This window comes from Capricornis sumatraensis, chromosome 3 (genome assembly GCF_032405125.1).
Source record: "Capricornis sumatraensis isolate serow.1 chromosome 3, serow.2, whole genome shotgun sequence".
Lineage (NCBI taxonomy): Eukaryota > Metazoa > Chordata > Mammalia > Artiodactyla > Bovidae > Capricornis > Capricornis sumatraensis.
In genome coordinates, this window is record NC_091071.1 from 51,269,150 (window position 1) to 51,288,012 (window position 18,863).

At 38.3% G+C, this 18,863-nt stretch overlaps 1 protein-coding gene across 1 annotated transcript in view; it reads right to left on the reverse strand.

The window, feature by feature from the left end:
- Window positions 1-18,863, reverse strand: part of WDR75 (WD repeat domain 75) — a 35,329-nt gene that overhangs the window by 8,488 nt on the left and 7,978 nt on the right. Inside the window, exons 5-13 of the mRNA XM_068968187.1 lie at window positions 15,748-15,872; window positions 12,245-12,315; window positions 8,843-8,962; window positions 8,315-8,403; window positions 4,238-4,396; window positions 3,290-3,349; window positions 3,084-3,199; window positions 1,715-1,890; window positions 409-566 (exon numbers count right to left, since the gene is read on the reverse strand). Coding sequence (XP_068824288.1) covers window positions 409-566; window positions 1,715-1,890; window positions 3,084-3,199; window positions 3,290-3,349; window positions 4,238-4,396; window positions 8,315-8,403; window positions 8,843-8,962; window positions 12,245-12,315; window positions 15,748-15,872 — 1,074 coding nt within the window. The remainder of the gene's footprint in view (window positions 1-408; window positions 567-1,714; window positions 1,891-3,083; window positions 3,200-3,289; window positions 3,350-4,237; window positions 4,397-8,314; window positions 8,404-8,842; window positions 8,963-12,244; window positions 12,316-15,747; window positions 15,873-18,863) is intronic.

Below are 18,863 nucleotides of genomic sequence, written 5' to 3' on the forward strand. Positions count from 1 at the left end.
CACACATATTAAAAAACAAGGAAGCAACAAAAAACTTTCCTCCCCCAAATTTAGTTACATATCATTGACTGATATGAAATTTGTATCCCTTCCAAGAGACCCTGGCCTTCCTCTGGTGGAAGAGTAAAGGCAGTAACTGCAAAAGGGAGGAACTTTTTTTTTTTAAACTCTTTCCTCATAGAATGGAATAATTAGCATACACTTAATCAAGAATGTCATAAAATAAGTAAAGATTTGGGAAAGAAAGATGTAAAAATGTTATTTCCCAAATCATTTGAAATTAGGCAATGGTCTACAGAATTATAGTTGAAAAAATCCTCCCAGAATGGATATAATTTTCATGAGTTAAACATACCAATTCTTAAACTTGTACACTACATATGCATATACTATATTTAAGCAACTTACTGTATATATCAGAATCATCTGTTAATATCCACACTTTGAAGTGGCCATCTTTACTTGCTGTAACCAACGTGGAGCTTTCAGATTTTTCTGCATTACAGAAACAGAGAGCTGTGATGTGGTCCTCATGTGGCATGTTAACCTTTGTATTAAGAACAAACCTAGTAGGAAGGAAACCAATTTATTTTTATACCAGGACAATATGATATACTATCATTGAGTATTAAGAATTCCTTACAAGTTGTACATTTTCCAATAGAATCTTTAAGATTAGGCAACTTATATATTACCACCAGAATGACCAACAATTGAGTGCTCTGTCACTAACAGACTAAAGATGCAAAGAGTTCCAACACATTACCTCTGGCCTCGGGTAACTTACATTAACACAGATGATTCGTAGTGTTAACTTACTGGTACAGAATGAGTATAAAATAGGGGTCTGTCAAAACATGACACTTGAAAGGTTACTACACTAAAATACAGGAAAACTGCAGAACACATATACCTATTTTGAAAAAAAAAAAAAAACGCAAAAAAGGAAATGGCTATAAAGCCCCTCCTTATGGCAAGAAGGTAAAGAAACACTACCTATTTCAAACTGCCCTGGTCAGCATTTAATAAGTCACCCAAACTACCTCCCGAAGTTTGTTTCTGCCTCGACAGAACACTGGTGTGAATGAGAGGAACTCATGCTAGTACTGTTTTCTAGAATATCAGGGCGGTGGTCCTGTCTGGCTGACAGATTTTTTAAAAGTCCAGGTTATGAGAGTGGTATGGAGGGACTGTTTCCTCACCTGTAAAATGCAACAATAGGCTTATCTTGTGAAGATTCACAAGATAACTGGCACAGAGCACTAAGCCTAGGTCTTGACAAGCAAGGACTTGATAAATAGCTACTACAGCCATACTAACTGAAACTAGCGGCCTCCTTATCTAGTCGAAACTGCACCACACCACACTTCCACCACCTACTACTGTCATTTTTCCCAAAGAAGGTAGTCTAACATCAATAAAAGAGCCAAGGAACAAAGACAGCTGTTCTAATCTTGGATCTGCCTGGAATTAGGTGTGTCCTTGGGGGGTGTCACTTCTCCATGTTTCCTCATTTATGCAATGAAGTGACTCATAACTTGGAAGACACCACTGCTTTCTCAGAGCAGAAAGCTTAAAGGCTTTATTAGAGGAGTAACACTTCCTTCATTTCTCTTAATATAAACATATCAAAAAGACCAATAATTGAAACCACAAGCTAGAAAGTCAAATAATTTTCTGCTCTGAAATTAAACAGCTATATAGGTAATCTTACCCTTGTGTTTTCTTATTATACATCCATAGTTTCATTTGCAATTCAAGCTCAGTTTCCTTTTCTTGACGTTGTTCCACCGTTGCAAGCCAATTACCATAGCAGCCAAATGCAGCCTTTGTTAGCTCAATTTGGATCAGACCAGAATCATTGATATATTCTTGCTGTATAATATCTAACTGATGGGTTAAAAAAAATCAAAAATTTCTATTAATGTAAATACGTAAATGTTAAAGCATTCAAGGAATATTAACCACATCACAGATACCTTCTGGAATCTAGAGTAACAAACTTTTAGACAAAAATGAACTAACAACTGCTTATAGTGATCAAAACTGCCATTAAAAAATGAAGCATATTATACAACATAAATTCAGTGGTGATAATTTTTCAACGATCTTGAATTTTAGTAATGATTATGTTCCATTTATAGATCTTAGAAGAGAATCTTAGATTACAGTAATGTTTTTCTTTATAGTTTTATATAAAATCTCAAGACTAGATTTCACATCACTAGAAACAAAGAGAGCAAAAATAAAACCTACAATTTTTAAGGAGTGAAAAAAGAACAATACTGTAAACAGACGAGCATTTATAATTTTTTCCTTTATTCTATTTCCTCATCTACATCTAAAAATGTATTCAGTGTCTACTATTTCCAGGCATTGTACTAGAAATGTACAAAGATACGTAAGCTTTCTTCCTTTGAGAGGTTAAAAGGTGTCGGAGGGAAAGAGACAAAGTGTTAAGAGAGGCTGTAATAGAAATCTATAAAGGGTACTGCTAAGTCACTTCAGTCCGACTCTGTGCGATCCCATAGACAGCAGCCTACCAGGCTCCGCCATCCCTGGGATTCTCCAGGCAAGAACACTGGAGTGGGCTGCCATTTCCTTCTCCAGTCAAGGGTACTGTGAGGCACAAAAGAAAAAGTGGAAAGTCTACACTGCATTTATTAGGATTACAGAAAGTGTTCCTCTTTAATCTACACTGAAAATTTTATCTTCAGTATGCACGTATGATACTGTTTTGCCACAAAACACAGACATGTCTGTGTTGTCAATCCACATATTCTCATATCCCATCCTTGTGGTAGACAGAGGTATCTACTCAAAGGTAGAGATGCGTCTAACAGTTAATTAGTGTTGTCTGAAACATTAAAATAAGAGCCTACACGACAGCCCTGACTGGCTTTTACAGGCAGACTTCATCTGCAACCATGGCCTCGTTAGGACCATGCTGTAAACAACTGATAATACAACGTTTAGATAACACAGGCACAGCATCTTAAGAAGTCACAAAAGTTACCTGACCCCAGTGGGTGCTATAAAAACTTTCACTAGTTTTAAGATTAGTTAATGCATCAAAATCTTACATTGTATAACTGTTTATCACTTTGGAGAGAATAAAACTGCAGGTGGCCAGGTTTCCCATTCAAAACCAAAGCTTTAGTTCTTGGGTCAATCATCAAACCGGTAAAGATACTTCTGTCTGCAAAACAAGTGATGAATAGTAGCTGAAATCAGAAAAATATTCACTTTAAAAAATGTACACCATTCCACAGTCAAAGGTCTGCAGTACCTTTCACTAGGCCTTGAATTACTGCAGACGCCTCAAGGTTTCGGTGAATGACTGTTATCTCTGTGGGTAAAAACAAACAGTTAAACATAAATGAGTCAGATTTCAAGGCAAAAAAAAAAAAAAACAAAAAAGGTGAATTTATATTCTTCTGATATATACCAGAATACAGAAGACAACTGAGGTATGTTCTTGGGGTGTGATTGGAGAGTTAGGACTATAGTTTGTTCTTTAACAGAACAACTAGGGGTGGGATGAAGGCTTTTCATCCCACCTTTCAGTCCCTGTTGGAACCTCTAAGTTTTCTGCTGTGACTATGACTACACTGAAAATGTTAATTCAGAAACTTATTTGCCCCCAAAGAGATGGTTACAGTTTACTTTGAAATGAATCACTGCACTAACGGGTTGGTCGGCCACGCTCTCTGGTGAGGTGAAACAAGGCAGTGGGGCTATGGGATTCACATCTCAGCTGAGTTATAACAGGATGACTAAATGCGTTGGAGGAATCACAAGACGGCCTCCATTTCTGTCAAAATCTCACAGTGAGATAATAGCTCTCACACTGAGATAATGGTTATACTGAAGGAAAATCTCATAGCATTCTTACAAAAATGCCATTATATTGTAAAAACACAAACGCCCATTTCAAAACCCTTCTTTTATTCCCCCAATCATCCCACATGAAAAAGATCTTTAAATGTAAGTGCCACAACAATAACTAAATACACTCAGCCCTATACTCCCATAAAAACATCTCTGGAAATGTAGGATTCTGGTGGCATCTAAGGGCAAGAAAGGGATGGAGAAAAGATGAGAAATGGAAGAGAAAAATAGGCTGGTTAAATCCTATGCCACTCTTGCTTTGCTGTTTTCCATTCCCTACAGACGCTAGCTGATTTATGACATTACACAAAATCATATTTCCTCACGACAACAAATTCAGACTTACTGTTATCGGAATGTGAAGTACAGAACAAATCCCCGGCTGGTGACACTGAGATGTGTTCAATGGTAGCTCCTAAGCGGGGGAGGAACTCCTTATTCTTCTCTGCTGCCTCACGCCACTCTACGAGGACAGACTCACGGCCACCGCTCAGCAGACTGCTGCCTTCTCATCCACCCAAAGAAATGAAAAAGACAGAAAAAACAGGAGATATCATCAATGTTGTGAGTTTTCCTACGTTAGAGAAAAACTTTTTAAAAAACATACAAACAAGTGTCTTTATATCTTTTAATAAACTTGCAAGACAAAAGATTTAAAGATCACTGATTCATGGATTTTTTTTCTTTCCAGTAATGTGACTACTTCATTGCTGACCAATACTGCCAATAACTAGAAAATCTGGGTAACACAAACATCCTCCAGGCCCAAATGGCTTCACTAGTGAACTTTTCCAAACATTTAAAGAAGAAATAAACCAGTTTTACTCTCTTCCAGGTAACAAAATAAAAGAACACTTCCCAATTTGTTTTGAAGACCAGCATACTTCAGCACCAAAACTAGTACACCATATGAAAAGTGCAAGCCAATTTCTTAACAGGCAAAAACCACCACATGAAAACAGCAAGCTGAATCCAATGATACACTAAAAACACAGGACATCACTGCAGGGTAAAGTTTATTGTAGCAATGTGAGGTTATTTTAACATTTGAAAAATAAACCAGTGTAATGAACTCTACCTAGAGAATAAAGGAAAAATAAATCATCAGTATTTTATTATAGATGCAGAGAACGTAAATGATATTATTCTAGACCTATAATAAAAACTTAGTAAACAAGTAGTGAGACCTTTAAAATTTCACCAAAACACCTATAGAAAATCTACGAGTAGTTTAGTGGTGAAACACTGAAAACCTTCCCCCTGTGTTGGGAACATCATACCACTTTTATTCAACATTAACCTGAGGACCTAGAGCACTGAAATAAGAAAGGCTTAAAGATCAGAATGAAGTAACAAATTAGATGCTAGCAGGGTGGATGAACCTAGAATCTGTTATAGTTAAGTAAGCCAGAAAGAGAAAAACAAATATAGTATATTAACACATAAATATGGAAACTAGAAAAAGTGATATTGATGAACTTACTTGCAGGGAAGGAAAGGAGATGCAGGTGCAGACACAGAATGGACTTGTGGACACAGTGGGGGAGGGAGAGAGGGATGAACAGAGAAAGTAACATCAACATGTGCGCACTCTCAGGTGTGAGATGGATAGCTGGTGAGAAGCTGCGGAGCAGCACAGGAAGCCCGGTGCGGTGCTCTGTGATGGCCTGGAGGCATCGGATGGGGGCAGGGCAGGGGGGCCAGGGACGGCAGGGATGTATGTGTAATTTATTTGCATTGTTGTATGGCAGAAACTCACACAACATAATAAAAAAAAAAAATTAACGTGATACAGTATTATTAACTGAAGTACAGATTTTGTTCACATTTCAAATTTTTATGTTAGTGTCCATCATTTGTTTTCATACCTTATTCAAGACTCTACATTGTATTTAATTGCACTGAGCAGTATCAGCGGCTTGCAAAAAATTCTGGTGAATTCTCTTTTCACTGTTATTCTATTACAAATATTTTGTAATTTTCCTTGTTATGGCATCTTAGATATACCCCTCATTCAAAAGTGGACATTTAATTTCCAAATATATGGGATTTTTTAAAGTAGCTCTGCTATTCATTTCTCATTTAAAAGATTCTCTGCAACCATCCTCTGTTTCTCAGTCCTCTAACTTTATTGAGTCTTTCAATGGCTAAGGCAAAGATCTCTCTTGGTAAAGGTCACACTGCACTTGAAGAAAACGTGGGTTTTTTCAAATATCTTTTGATACTGATCTCTAACATAATTCCACAGTAAAAAGAGAACAGACTCTATAAGATCAATACTTTATGACTACAAAATTTCTGCACCTGGTCTTATGTCTGGATATCTCCTAGTTTATAGTCTATGGGACCTTGAATAAAATTTGTATCCTACTGTTGTGTGAATATTGTATTAATCTTAATTACGTCAAATTGGTTCATAGTGCTTTTCAGGTCTACTACTTGGACTCATCTGTACATTCATTCTAATAATTTCTGAGAGTTTGATATTGAAACTCTAACTAAAAATCTTAATTTATTGACTTAAAACAGACAACTGTAATATATACAGTGAAACTACATGTAACTTTGTTTTGTATTTTCCAGGTCTCCTGTAAATGTGTTATTTTCATAATTTAAAAAACAACAAAAATTAGATGCTTTCACAGACAGCATGACTGGGTTCAAAGCGGAGCCAAAACAGTTTATACAGTTAATATTTACCCTAACTTATAAATAGTTCTAAAAACTGTTTGCACAGACAACTAATTTCTTTCTTCAATTATCTCTTATACACATTCAGGGTCAATTCTAACATTTCACTGACAACCATGTACTATATTACTCCTTGTTTACAAACAGTCATGTGATTTGAAAAAATGACATCAAGAATTCAGCTATTAGCCAAGATGATCTGCAGTACGTCCTGTACAAAAGCCCTGGGTCACAGCAGAGGCTTCTGGTATTTGTTTTTACTTTCTTTGAGTGCCAACTAATCTAACTATGCCTTCTTCCCTAACCCCACATGAAAAGGCCGATCCTGAATGTTCCAGGGCTTAAGGATAAGTAAGGCCACCAAGAAAGCTATGACTAATAACTAGCTTGACAGGCGGTGGGGCAAGACGGGTAAGGACAACAAAAGAGAAAAGTCACAATGACAATATTTACCAGCTGATCTTGGTTCTGATTTGAGCAGGGGCCACAGCAGAGAGAAACAAACTGAGTAGGAAGGGCAAAAGAACCCGCCTTGGGTCAGGAAAGAATAAAGACACTGCCTGAACATTACAGACGCATATGTACAAAACGCCACAAACACCCCCATTTGTACTCTGGGGGCTGGGGTGGGGGTGGGGTTAAAGATAAGACGGCCTAAGCCTTCCATCCACAGGGTTAACACCCTCTTCATTCTCCTTTTGTTCTCAGTTCCCGTATGTCGAGGCTGGACTCCTGCTGTACTACTCTAAGCGTATCAGGCTGGGTCCCACCCTTCCAGATACCACTCCCCAACCCCCAAAATCAAAAGCACAAATGGGCTGAGGATACCTTCTACTTCCCAAGGCTCCAGTGAGTTAAACCCAAGAAACCCTGTAGGAATCCAGAGCACACAGCACTAAGACTTGTCCTGGCCATCTCTAGGAAGACTTGCAGGAAGAAAATCCACTTTCTCCAGGGACATCAACCCCTGAGGCATCTAGCACCCCCTCCCCTGCATTGTTCGGAACCAGTCAAAATATGACATGATTTTTAGCACACAGGTGTAGGGATGCTAAAGTAACCAAAGACAAAAATGTACCCCAAATTTCTGTTGCAGGTCATCCTATTTCCAAGGAGGTATTTTTACTCATTACAGCCACTCTCATGCAGCTTAAATGGAACGAAGGACTGAATTAACTTCAAACAGTGAATGTGGCGATCTAATAGGTAAAAAAAAGAAAGTTTTGAACTAGATCTAGGTCCAAATCGAACTTACTAGCCATGTGACCTTTTAAGCAAGTTAGTTGTCAACTATAAAGCTCATTTATGGCATCTGTACAATGACAATAAAGGTGCCTATTATTTTTGGAGTCAACGATGAATTGAGATAATGGATGTGAAGCATTAGCAGTCACTTGCTCTTGATAAACTGCGTTAGACTCATGGACAGCAAGGACTTGACAATGTGCACATATATTAAAACAAAAAAGCAATATAATTTAAATAGGTGTGTATTAACAAGAGGCTTTATGAAAGGTGTACACTTTGATACTCTGAAGGGCTCTGAAACCTTAAGCAAATGGTATTGTGCAGTAAGCACTGTGCTAACTATGCCTAAAACACGGGTAATATAAGCGCTTAAAATTCATTTGGCCCAGGCAATTTTAAGTCTTTCAGACTATATATACAGTGAATTAAAATACTTGGTTCACACATTTCAAAAGTTCATCTTAATGATTAAATCTGCACTTACCTGTCACTGAAAAAGCCAAATCCATAACCAAATCATGATGCCAATGTAAACATGTATATGTGTATTTCTTTTCATCATCAAAATTCCTCCTGTTGGAGAAAACCAAAATTCTTAATTTGGTCAAAGGGGTATGTTTATCAAGCTCACTGGTTTTAATGTGCAAAAAGAACACTTTCTATTTCTAAACCAGTCACTTCTGCAAACAACAAACCATCACAGTATCCTACTAGTTCAATATTCACTGTTGTTACTCTTTCCATTTTACTTAAAGGCTGACAAAAAGCTCTCTTATAGATAAAATGCGCCTTTTTTACTCCTAGGGCCAAGGGTGGAAATCTTACAATAGTAAGTCTGTGCAGCGAAGAGTACAGTAATCTAAGAAAGGGAGGACGCCAGCAAAGCCTCATCTCTACTATTAGCAGCTGCTTTTCGGTTCTGTCCTTCTCCCTGTACCCAGGTACATCCCTGTTCTGCAGGACTAATCCAGAAGAAATAAATGATCATCACGCTTTTCACGAGTAAACTGACCAAAGACGGATTTTGCCATCCTTGTGACCAGTTGCTATGCAGTCTTCCTTTGGGTGACATGCTACACATGTAAAGTTGTTCCTAGCGTGTTTCTTATTTCTTGATGATGATAAGGTAAACCTAGAAGAAAAAAATTTTACCTTGATTATTAAAGACTTGGTGGGTATGATATAGTTAGGTAAAAGGGAGGTCCATCCTTTTCAAGCCAAACTGGTGAGCTCTCAGATGTATTGAATATAAATGTACGATTTTTAAGAAAAACTGCGACCAGGAATCATGGATTGTGTTTTATAAACATTTATTGTTAAACAATATAAACTTTATGTGAATAACATTCTGCCATAATAACTTATCCATGGAAGCCACTGAGAGTGAAGCAAAGAATAGACAGTCCTTTTTGTGGTTTTCTACCTGGCCAAAGTTTGTTAAAATTTCTTGTTTAAGCCAAGTTTTTAGTATTAGGTATGGATAAGCCTAAGAAATTATATCTGAGACAACTGGATAATCTGTTCAAAGATGTCAGGATGCTTATTATACTGCAAAGGAAAACAAATGTTAATCTTAAGGCAGGGTTAAAGAGGACCGCATCATTTGAAGAGTGACTTCTCATGCTTAGCACTGTGTTGCTGTGTGCTGTGCTCAGTCCTATCTGACTCTGCACAATCCCACAGACTGTAGCCCACCAGGCTCCTCTGTCCATGGGACTTTCCAGACAAGAATACTGGAGTGGGTTGCCACTTCCTTCTCCAGGGAAACTTCCCAATCCAACAATCAAACCCATGTCTCCAGTATCTCTTGCACTGGCAGACAGATTCCTTACCAATGTGCCACCTGGGAAGTCCCATGCTTAGCACTAGCCTCTTTAAATATATTATCTCATTCATCCTTACAACTCTATTCAGTTCAGTTCAGCTGCTCAGTTGTGTCCGACTCGGCGACCCCATTGACTGCAGCACGCCAGGATTCTCTGTCCATCACCAACTCCTGGAGCTTACTCAACTCATATCCATTGAGTTGGTGATGACATCCAACCAGCTCATCCTTTGTCATCCCCTTCTCCTCCCGCATTCAATCTACCCCACCATCAGAGTCTTTTCAAGTGAGTCAGTTCTTCAAATCAGGTAGCCAAAGTATCGGAGTTTCAGCTTCAGCATCAGTCCTTCCAATGAATATTCAGGACTGACTTACTTCAGGATTGACTGGTTTGATCTCCTTGCAGTCCAAGGGTCTCTTGAGAGTCTTCTCCAACACCACAGTTCAAAAGCATCAATTTTTCCATGCTCAGCTTTCTTTATAGTGCAACTCTCACATCCATACATGACTACTAGAAAAACCATAGCTTTGACTAGATGGACCTTTGTTGGCAAAGTATGTCTCTGCTTTTTAATGTACCGTCTAGATTGGTCACAGCTTTTCATCCAAGGAGTAAGTGTCTTTGAATTTCATGGCTGCAGCCAACATCTGCAGTGATTTTAGAGCCCCCCAAAATAAAGTCTGTCACTGTTTCCCCATCTATTTGCCATGAAGTGATGGGAGCGGATGCCATGATCTTTGTTTTCTGAATGTTGAGCTTTAAGCCAACTTTTTCACTCTCCTCTTTCACTTTCATCAAGAGGCTTTTTAGTTCCTCTTCCCTTTCTGCCATAAGGGTGGTGTCATCTGCATATCTTAAGTTATTGATATTTCTCCCAGCAATCTTGATTCCAGTTTGTGCTTCCTTCAGCCCGGCATTTCACATGATGTACTCTGCATATAAGTTAAATAAGCAGGGTGACAATATACAGCCTTGAAGTACTCCTTTCCCTATTTGGAACCAGTCTGTTGTTCCATGTCCAGTTCTAACTGTTGCTTCTTGACCCGCATACAGATTTCTCAGGAGGCAGGTAAGGTGGTCTGGTATTCCTATCTTTTGAAGAATTTTCCACAGTTTGTTGTTATCCACACAGTCAACAGCTTTGGCATAGTCAATAAAGCAGAAGCAAATGTTTTTCTGGAACTCTTGTGCTTTTCTGATGACCCATGGGATGTTGGCAATTTGATCTCTGGTTCCTCTAAATCCAGTTGAAAATCTGGATGTTCGTGATTCACGCTCTATTGAAGCCTGGCCTGGAGAATTTTGAGCATCACTTTGCTAGCGTGTGAGATGAGTGCAACTGTGCAGTAGTTTGAACATTCTTTGGCATTGCCTTTCTTTGGGATTGGAATGAAAACTGACCTTTGCCAGTCCTGGGGCCACTGCTGAGTTTTCCACATTTGCTGGCATATTGAGTGTAGCACTTTCAAATCTTTTAGGATTTGAAATAGCTCAACTGGAATTCCATCACCTCCACTAGCTTTGTTCGTAGTGATGCCCACTTGACTTTGCATTCCAGGATGTCTGGCTAGGTGAGTGATCACACCATCATGGTTATCTGGGTCATGAAGATCTTTTTTGTGTAGTTCTTCTGTGTATTCTTGCCACCTCTTCTTCATATCTTCTATTTCTATTAGGTCCATACACTTTCTGTCCTTTATTGTGCCCATCTTTGCATGAAATGTTCCCTTGGTATCTCTAATTTTCTTGAAGAGATCTCTAGTCTTTCCCATTATATTGTTTTCCTCTATTTCTTTGCATTGATCATTGAGGAAGGCTTTCTTATCTCTCCTTGCTATTCCTTGGAACTCTGCACTCAAATGGATATATCTTTCCTTTTCTCCTTTGCCTCTAGTTTCTCTTTTCTCAGCTATTTGTAAGGCCTCCTCAGACAACCATTTTGCCGTTTTGCATTTCTTTTTCTTGGGCATGGTCTTGATCACTGACTCCTGTACAATGTCACGAACCTCCATCCATAGTTCTTCAGGCACTCTATCAGATCTAAATCCTTGAATCTGTTTGTCACTTCCACTGTATAATCGTAAGGTATTTGATTTAGGTCATATCTGAAGAGTCTAGTGGTTTTGCCTACTTTCTTCAACGTAAGTCTGAATTTTGCAATAAGGAGTTCATGATCTGCATTTAATGGTATCATCCCCATTTAAAATGTATGTTAATCTGAAGTACAAGGAGATTCAGTGAACTAATTTGAGTCATGTTAAGCCCAGATATCCGAAAGCCTACATTCCTTTCTACTGCCATAAAATGAATGAGGATCATCTAGAAAAGACTTTGGAAACCACATCCCAATTCTGACAGCAGAAATCTATGTGTGGATGGGGTTTTAGGGAGACAAGCTCCCTAGGATTTTGTGGGTAATAATTTTGACTCACTGTGGATTAAAAATTCTGCCTTTATATCTTGTGGTTTCATAATTTTAATATGGTAGAGAAATAGCATTGGGTCACAGGATGAATAAAATTAAGATAAATGCAATTACAATGAACTCTTGAGTAAATAAAATAAGGCTATCAAAACGAAATTCTTACCTTGTTGTTGTTTTCTTTTTGAAAAAATAAACAGACAAGTAGAAGTCTCGTACTGCAGCAACATACTTCCCCTGGTATTGCGAAGAGAAGATAACATTCATAAAAACAGTTAACACCCTTTAAAAAGAAATATTCTCATCACAATAGTTAACAAAGCAACAAAATTGTTTTGCTGATTGAGTATATTAATATGAAACAATATATTACAGTTTAACAATGGAAAGGATGTGCAGTTGCTTAGTTGAATCTTTGTGACCCCCATGGACTGTAGCCCACCAGGCTCCTCTGTCCATGGGGATTCTCCAGGCAAGAATATTGGAGTGGGTTGCCATGCTCTCCTCCAGGGGATCTCTCCAACCCAGGTCTCCCACACTGCAGGCAGATTCTTTAACATCTAAGCCACCAGGGAAGCCCAAGAATATTGGAGGGGGTAGCCTATCCCTTTTCCAGGGGAACTTCCCAACCCAGGAATTAAACTGGGGTCTCCTGCGTTGCAGGTGGATTCTTTACCAGCATGATTATTGTATGGAAAGGATACTCCCATTTTTATAATAATCAGAAAATTAAAGAGGAATGTAGATCCTATATCCTAAAACTAGACTCTCAAACTTTAAGCATAATGATTAAAACTTTTTTATATTATGGCATAATTTATCAACAAAAAAGTGCAACGTCTAACATTCATATAACCACGTAACCATCACCACAATCAAGATTTAGGACATTTTCTTTGCCTCAGGAGTGCTCATTTGTTCTTTATTCCAGTCAATCCCCAATACCTCTAGCCCTGCCAGCTATCACCACAGCTTACCTCTCAGCCTGTTCTATAACAGAATGGTAAATATTAGGTTGGTGCAAAAGTAACTGTGGTTTTGTATTGCTGAACTTTGCCATTTGATATTGGAATACATTCTTAAATAAATGTGGTTATGTTATACACCATTTTGATGCATATTTCTCACTTTATGTTTTTTGCTAATGACTTATTGCTTGCTATTTATACTTATTTTTAGACTATAGAAATGGTATTAGACGAAAAGCAAATTTATGTGATTCTCTTATTTGAGTTCAAAAAGGATCATAATGCAGCAGAGACAACTCACAACATCAACAACACATCTGGCCCAGGAACGACTGCTGAATGTACAGTGCAGTGGTTGTTAAAGAAGTTTTGCAAAGAAGACGAGAGCCTGGAAGATGAGGAGGGTAGTAGCTGGCCATTGGAAGTTGACAATGACCAACTGGCAGCCATCATCAAAGCTGATCCTCCTACAACTACATGAGACGTTGCCAAAGAACTCAATGTCGACCATTCTGTGGTCGTTTGGCATTTGAAGCAAATTGGAAAGGTGAAAAAGGTCAATGAGTAGGTGTCTCAAGAGCTGACCGAAAAGGAAAAAAAAAAAAAAACATATATATATATATTCTTTTTATTCTATGCAACAACAGTGAACCATTTCTCGATCTGTGACATATGAGGAAAAGTGGATTGTATACGACAACCAGCAATGACCAGCTCTATGGGTGGACTGAGAAGATCCAAAGCACTTCCCAAAGCCAAACTTGCATCAAAAAAAGATCGTGGCCACTGTTTGATGGTCTCCTGTCTGATTCACTACAGCTTTCTGAATCGCGGTGAAACCATTACATTTGAGGAGTATGCTCAGCAAGTTGATGAGATGCAGTGAAAACTGCAATGACTGCAGTCAGCACTGGTCAACAGAAAGTGCACAATTCTTCCCCAAGACAATGCCTGACTGAACATCACACAAACAACACTTCAAAAAATGAATGATTTAGGCTATAAAGTTTTGCCTCATCTATTATATTTCACCTGACCCCTTGCCAACCAACTACCACTTCTGGCATCTCAACAACTTTTTGCAGGGAAAATGCTCCACAATCAGGAGGCAGAAAATGCTTTCTAAGAGTCTGATGAATCCTGAAGCATGGGTTTTTATGATACAGAAATAAGCAAACTTATTTCTCATTGGAAAAAATGTCTTGATTGCAATGGTCCCTATTTTGATTAATAAAGATGTGTTTCATGTGTATAGCTGTGGTGGATTCATGTTGATGTATGGCAAAACCAATACAGTATTGTAAAGTAATTAACCTCCAATTAAAATAAATTTATATTTTAAAAAATTGAAAAAGGGGAGAAAAAACAAAGATGTGTTTCAGCCTAATTATAATGATTTAAAATTCATGGTCTGAAACCACAATTACTTTTGCACCAATCTAATACATTACAATGGTAGCTCAATATCACCTGAGATTCACCCATGCTCTTATATGTATCATTAGTTCCATTTTATTGTGAAGCAGCAACCAGTGAATGCATACGTATTACAAATCATTTATTCCCTTACTGACGCACACTTTCTCGTACATGTCATTTTGTGGCCATGCTTTCATGTTGCTACCTATAAGCAGAACTGCGGGGTCACAGTAAAGGCACACGTTTAACTTTACCCCATATTTAGCCACCACTCAGTACCACTCAGCAGCAGCAGTGGCTCAGACGGTAAAGCGTCTGTCTGCAATGCAGGAGACCTGGGTTCGATCCCTGGGTTGGGAAGATCCCCTGGAGAAGGAAATGGCAGCCCACTCCAGTATTCTTGCCTGGAAAATCCCATGGACTGCAGAGCCTGGTAGGTTACCGTCCATGGGGTCACAAAGAGTCGGACACGACTGAGCGACTTCACTTTCACTTTCAGTACCGTCACTATCTGTTCTAGTGGACGTGAAGTAGTATCTCATTGTGCTTTTAATTTGTGTTTAACTGATGACTATGATGCTGAAGAGTAATGACGTTTATGTTTTCTCTAAGAAATTAACCCTTTTTAGAACAAAGCCAAAATAATGTTACAAAACTTAAGACTAAAGAAACATGCCATCACAATGATATCTAGGGGCTTTCTATGGTACTTGATTTGATAGCTGAATAAATTATTGTATGAACATCATACAGTTACTGTTTTAGATAAAAATTTAAGTATACACTGCTGCAGTGCTAAATGAAGAAAAAAAAGATAAAAGCCCTCAGATAATTATTCAGTTTGGGAAGTTATTTTATACATATTTAAGCAAAAGTCTAGAAAAAGATTCCTCAAATATTATCGCTTGTGAGATTTCATTTCTTTACTTCTCTGTAAAGGCATATTATTTATAGACATGGAGGTCATATTTTCAAAAGACATATATCTATAATCAAAGAATTTAAGTGGCTTTTATGTGGTATATGCTAAGAAGTACAGAAAATATGTCAAACCACTGATTTTTGTGAACAATTACAGAGTTTATAAGAGCAGTAAGACAATATACAAGATAAGAATGGCCCTAAAAAAATCTATACTGCGAACGTATGCTAAAGCTGCAAGACAGTTTTTTTAGCTACTATCAAGGCAATATTAAATGACTGTAACATAAAATACTCAGAGGAAAGATTGCAGGAAAGAGATTTTATGTACACAAAAGAAAACCAACAAAGCAAATTTTACCTCATTTCCAAAGGCAATGCACTTGGGTGACTGGTTTACGTAATCCAAAACAAAGGAGAGCTCCTTAGCTTCTACTTCCTGACTTGATGATTTTGGTAGTTTCACTGAAGCCAGCTGAAAGACATCTAGCCAAAGGCAGCTATATTAATAGAAAGCTTCTCCAGAGAAAAACATGTGTGTTTGTTCATATAAGACCGTTTATCAGAACTCCAGAGTTCACTTGATGCCAAGATCATAATTCTGGCTATCTGAAAAAGCTGTACTCTTCATTTGAATATACAAGTTTTAGCAGAAGTCTAATCTCACAACTCATTTATGTATACACACAAGCATCATATAGGTAGAAATAGGAAACAGTTTCTTTTACTGGCGCATTTTGCTTTCCAAAGTGCTGAGGTGAGCTTTAAAATGGAGACAGAATATGACATACTGGTGAAATGAGCAGCCACAAGCAACAAATCATCTGAGAGCTTTCAGAAATGCTATGGACTTGCCACACAAACATAGGATAAATCTTTTCTGTAAACTGGCACGCTTTTCTCTTTGTATTCTGTTAAAAGAGCTTCTCCTTAAACAGGAAACAGTTATATTTCACTGCACTATTTCTTCCTTATCCTCTCGCAGGGAAGACCCCGAGACTTTACAATGAATACAAAATTCTGTAATGCATTGATCTACTATTTTTTTCTGTTTTCCGGTCTTTCTTACAGCCTTTTCAGTCATCTCAAACTGTATATGCCTAAATCCTAAAAATGTATTTTCTTTTCTAACGTTAAGTCTTCCCCAACACTGCCCACTTCAACTGAGGAATCATGTGGTGAGTATGGGGAGTGGCTACCAAACTACAGTGATGAGCAAAGCCACCTAGGAAGATACAAAAAATGCTCATTCCTAGACCAAATCTCAGACCCAGTGAGTCGGAGTTTAGAAACATTAATTTTTTAATACGCATACAGATTAAGAATTAAGAGAGACATTAAGATGCAGAAGGAAATGGCACCCCACTCCAGTATTCTTGCCTGGAGAATCCCATGGATGGAGGAACCTGGTGGGCTACAGTCCATGGGGTCACAAGTGTGGGACACGACCGAGTGACTAAACAACAACAACAGACATTAAGAATTCACATATTTATGTACAGGCAGAACCTAAATACTGAAAAGTGCTATTTTAAACAGTCACCATATAAGGCAACAATCATTTTAAGAAATATACTGCCATTTCCAGGACATTTTTTGAAATGTCCCTTAAAGACAGTTTATGCTCTTGAGAACTCTATATGGAGGTCAGGAAGCAATAGTTAGAACTGGACATGGAACAAGAGATTGGTTTCAAATAGGAAAAGGAGTATGTCAAGGCTGAATATTGTCACCCTGCTTATTTAACTTATATGCAGAGTACATCATGAGAAAAGCTGGGCTGGAAGAAGCATAAGCTGGAATCAAGATTGCCAGGAGAAATATCAATAACCTCAGATATGCAGATGACACCACCCTTATGGCAGAAAGAGGAACTAAAAAGCCTCTTGATGAAAGTGAAAGAGGAGAGTGAAAAAGTTGGCTTAAAGTTCAGCATTCAGAAAACGAAGATCATGGCATCCAGTCTCATCACTTCATGGGAAATAGATGGGGAAACAGTGGAAACAGTGTCAGACTTTATTTTTTGGGGCTCCAAAATCACTGCAGATGGTGACTGCAGCCATGAAATTAAAAGACACTTATTCCTTGGAAGGAAAGTTATGACCAACCTAGATAGCATATTCAAAAGCAGAGACATTACTTTGTCAACAAAGGTCCATCTAGTCAAGGCTATGGTTTTTCCAGTAGTCATGTATGGATGTGAGAGTTGGACTATAAAGAAAGCTGAGCATAGGAGAATTGATGCTTTTAAACTGTGGTGTTGGAGAAGACTCTTGGGAGTCCCTTGGACTGCAAGGAGATCCAACCAGTCCATCCTAAAGGAAATCAGTCCTGGGTGTTCATTGGAAGGAATGATGTTGAAGCTGAAACTCCAGTGATTTGGCCACCTCATGCAAAGATTTGACTCACTGGAAAAGACTCTGATGCTGGGAGGGATTGGGGGCAGGAGGAGAAGGGGATGACCGAGGATGAGATGGCTGGATGGCATCACGGACTCGATGGATGTGAGTCTGGGTGAACTCCGGGAGTTGGTGATGGACAGGGAGGCCTGGCATGCTGCGATTCATGGGGTCACAAAGAGTCGGACACGACTGAGCGACTGAACTGAACTGATGGGTCACATAAGAAAACTCATAGCTTTTTATTCTTTCATGTCACATTTCTGATAGATAAAAACATTACTCCTTAACACGGTTGTTACCAAATGACTTCTAGCTGAAAACGATTTCACTTTCACAGTTGTGACTATTCTCAAGTTACTTAAAAGTTCATGACATTAGCAATCTGCAAACTGTTTCAACAAAAGAAACGACCCCCCTCCCAAATCCCCCAAATCTAACTACCAATACCCCCCCCAAGACAAACCAAAAATCTCCCCAAAATTTCCGAACCACCCCCACCATGGAAAGGATTGCTTAGTTAATGAGTTGTGAGCCAATCTAGCTGACCACCCAGTTACAAATTTAAAGCTGCTCTGTACTTTGTATTCTGAATACAACTCTATTTTTAGGAGGATAAACACAGGTTGCACTGGGATTCTTAAAGTCTGAGATTACAAAAATGCTTTGGATATATTCTTCATATCAATGCTGGGGTATTAAACTTACTGCTAAAGGACAATTACTTGTAACCACTGAAGATATTCTATATTTCCTAGAATGCTCTGAAACATGGCAATTTCAGTGAATAATGTTCCAATGATAACAAAAAATATAAAAATAATTTAGCCACTCTCTTAGCTGCTAATAATTTGTTTTCTATACCATTTCTTCCAGATTCAAGGTCAACAAATGGGTGGTGTTCGAGGATGGGTAAAATGATAGTGATGCTTAAAACTGACATTTGTTCAGTAGCAAGACACACTGTAGCTCAAAACAGCTTTAAAATTAGAGTAAGTTGTCCATTATCACAACCATATTTTAAATAATCATTCCATCATCAATACTTCAGAAAGTAATACAAACCCTCCCCCATATG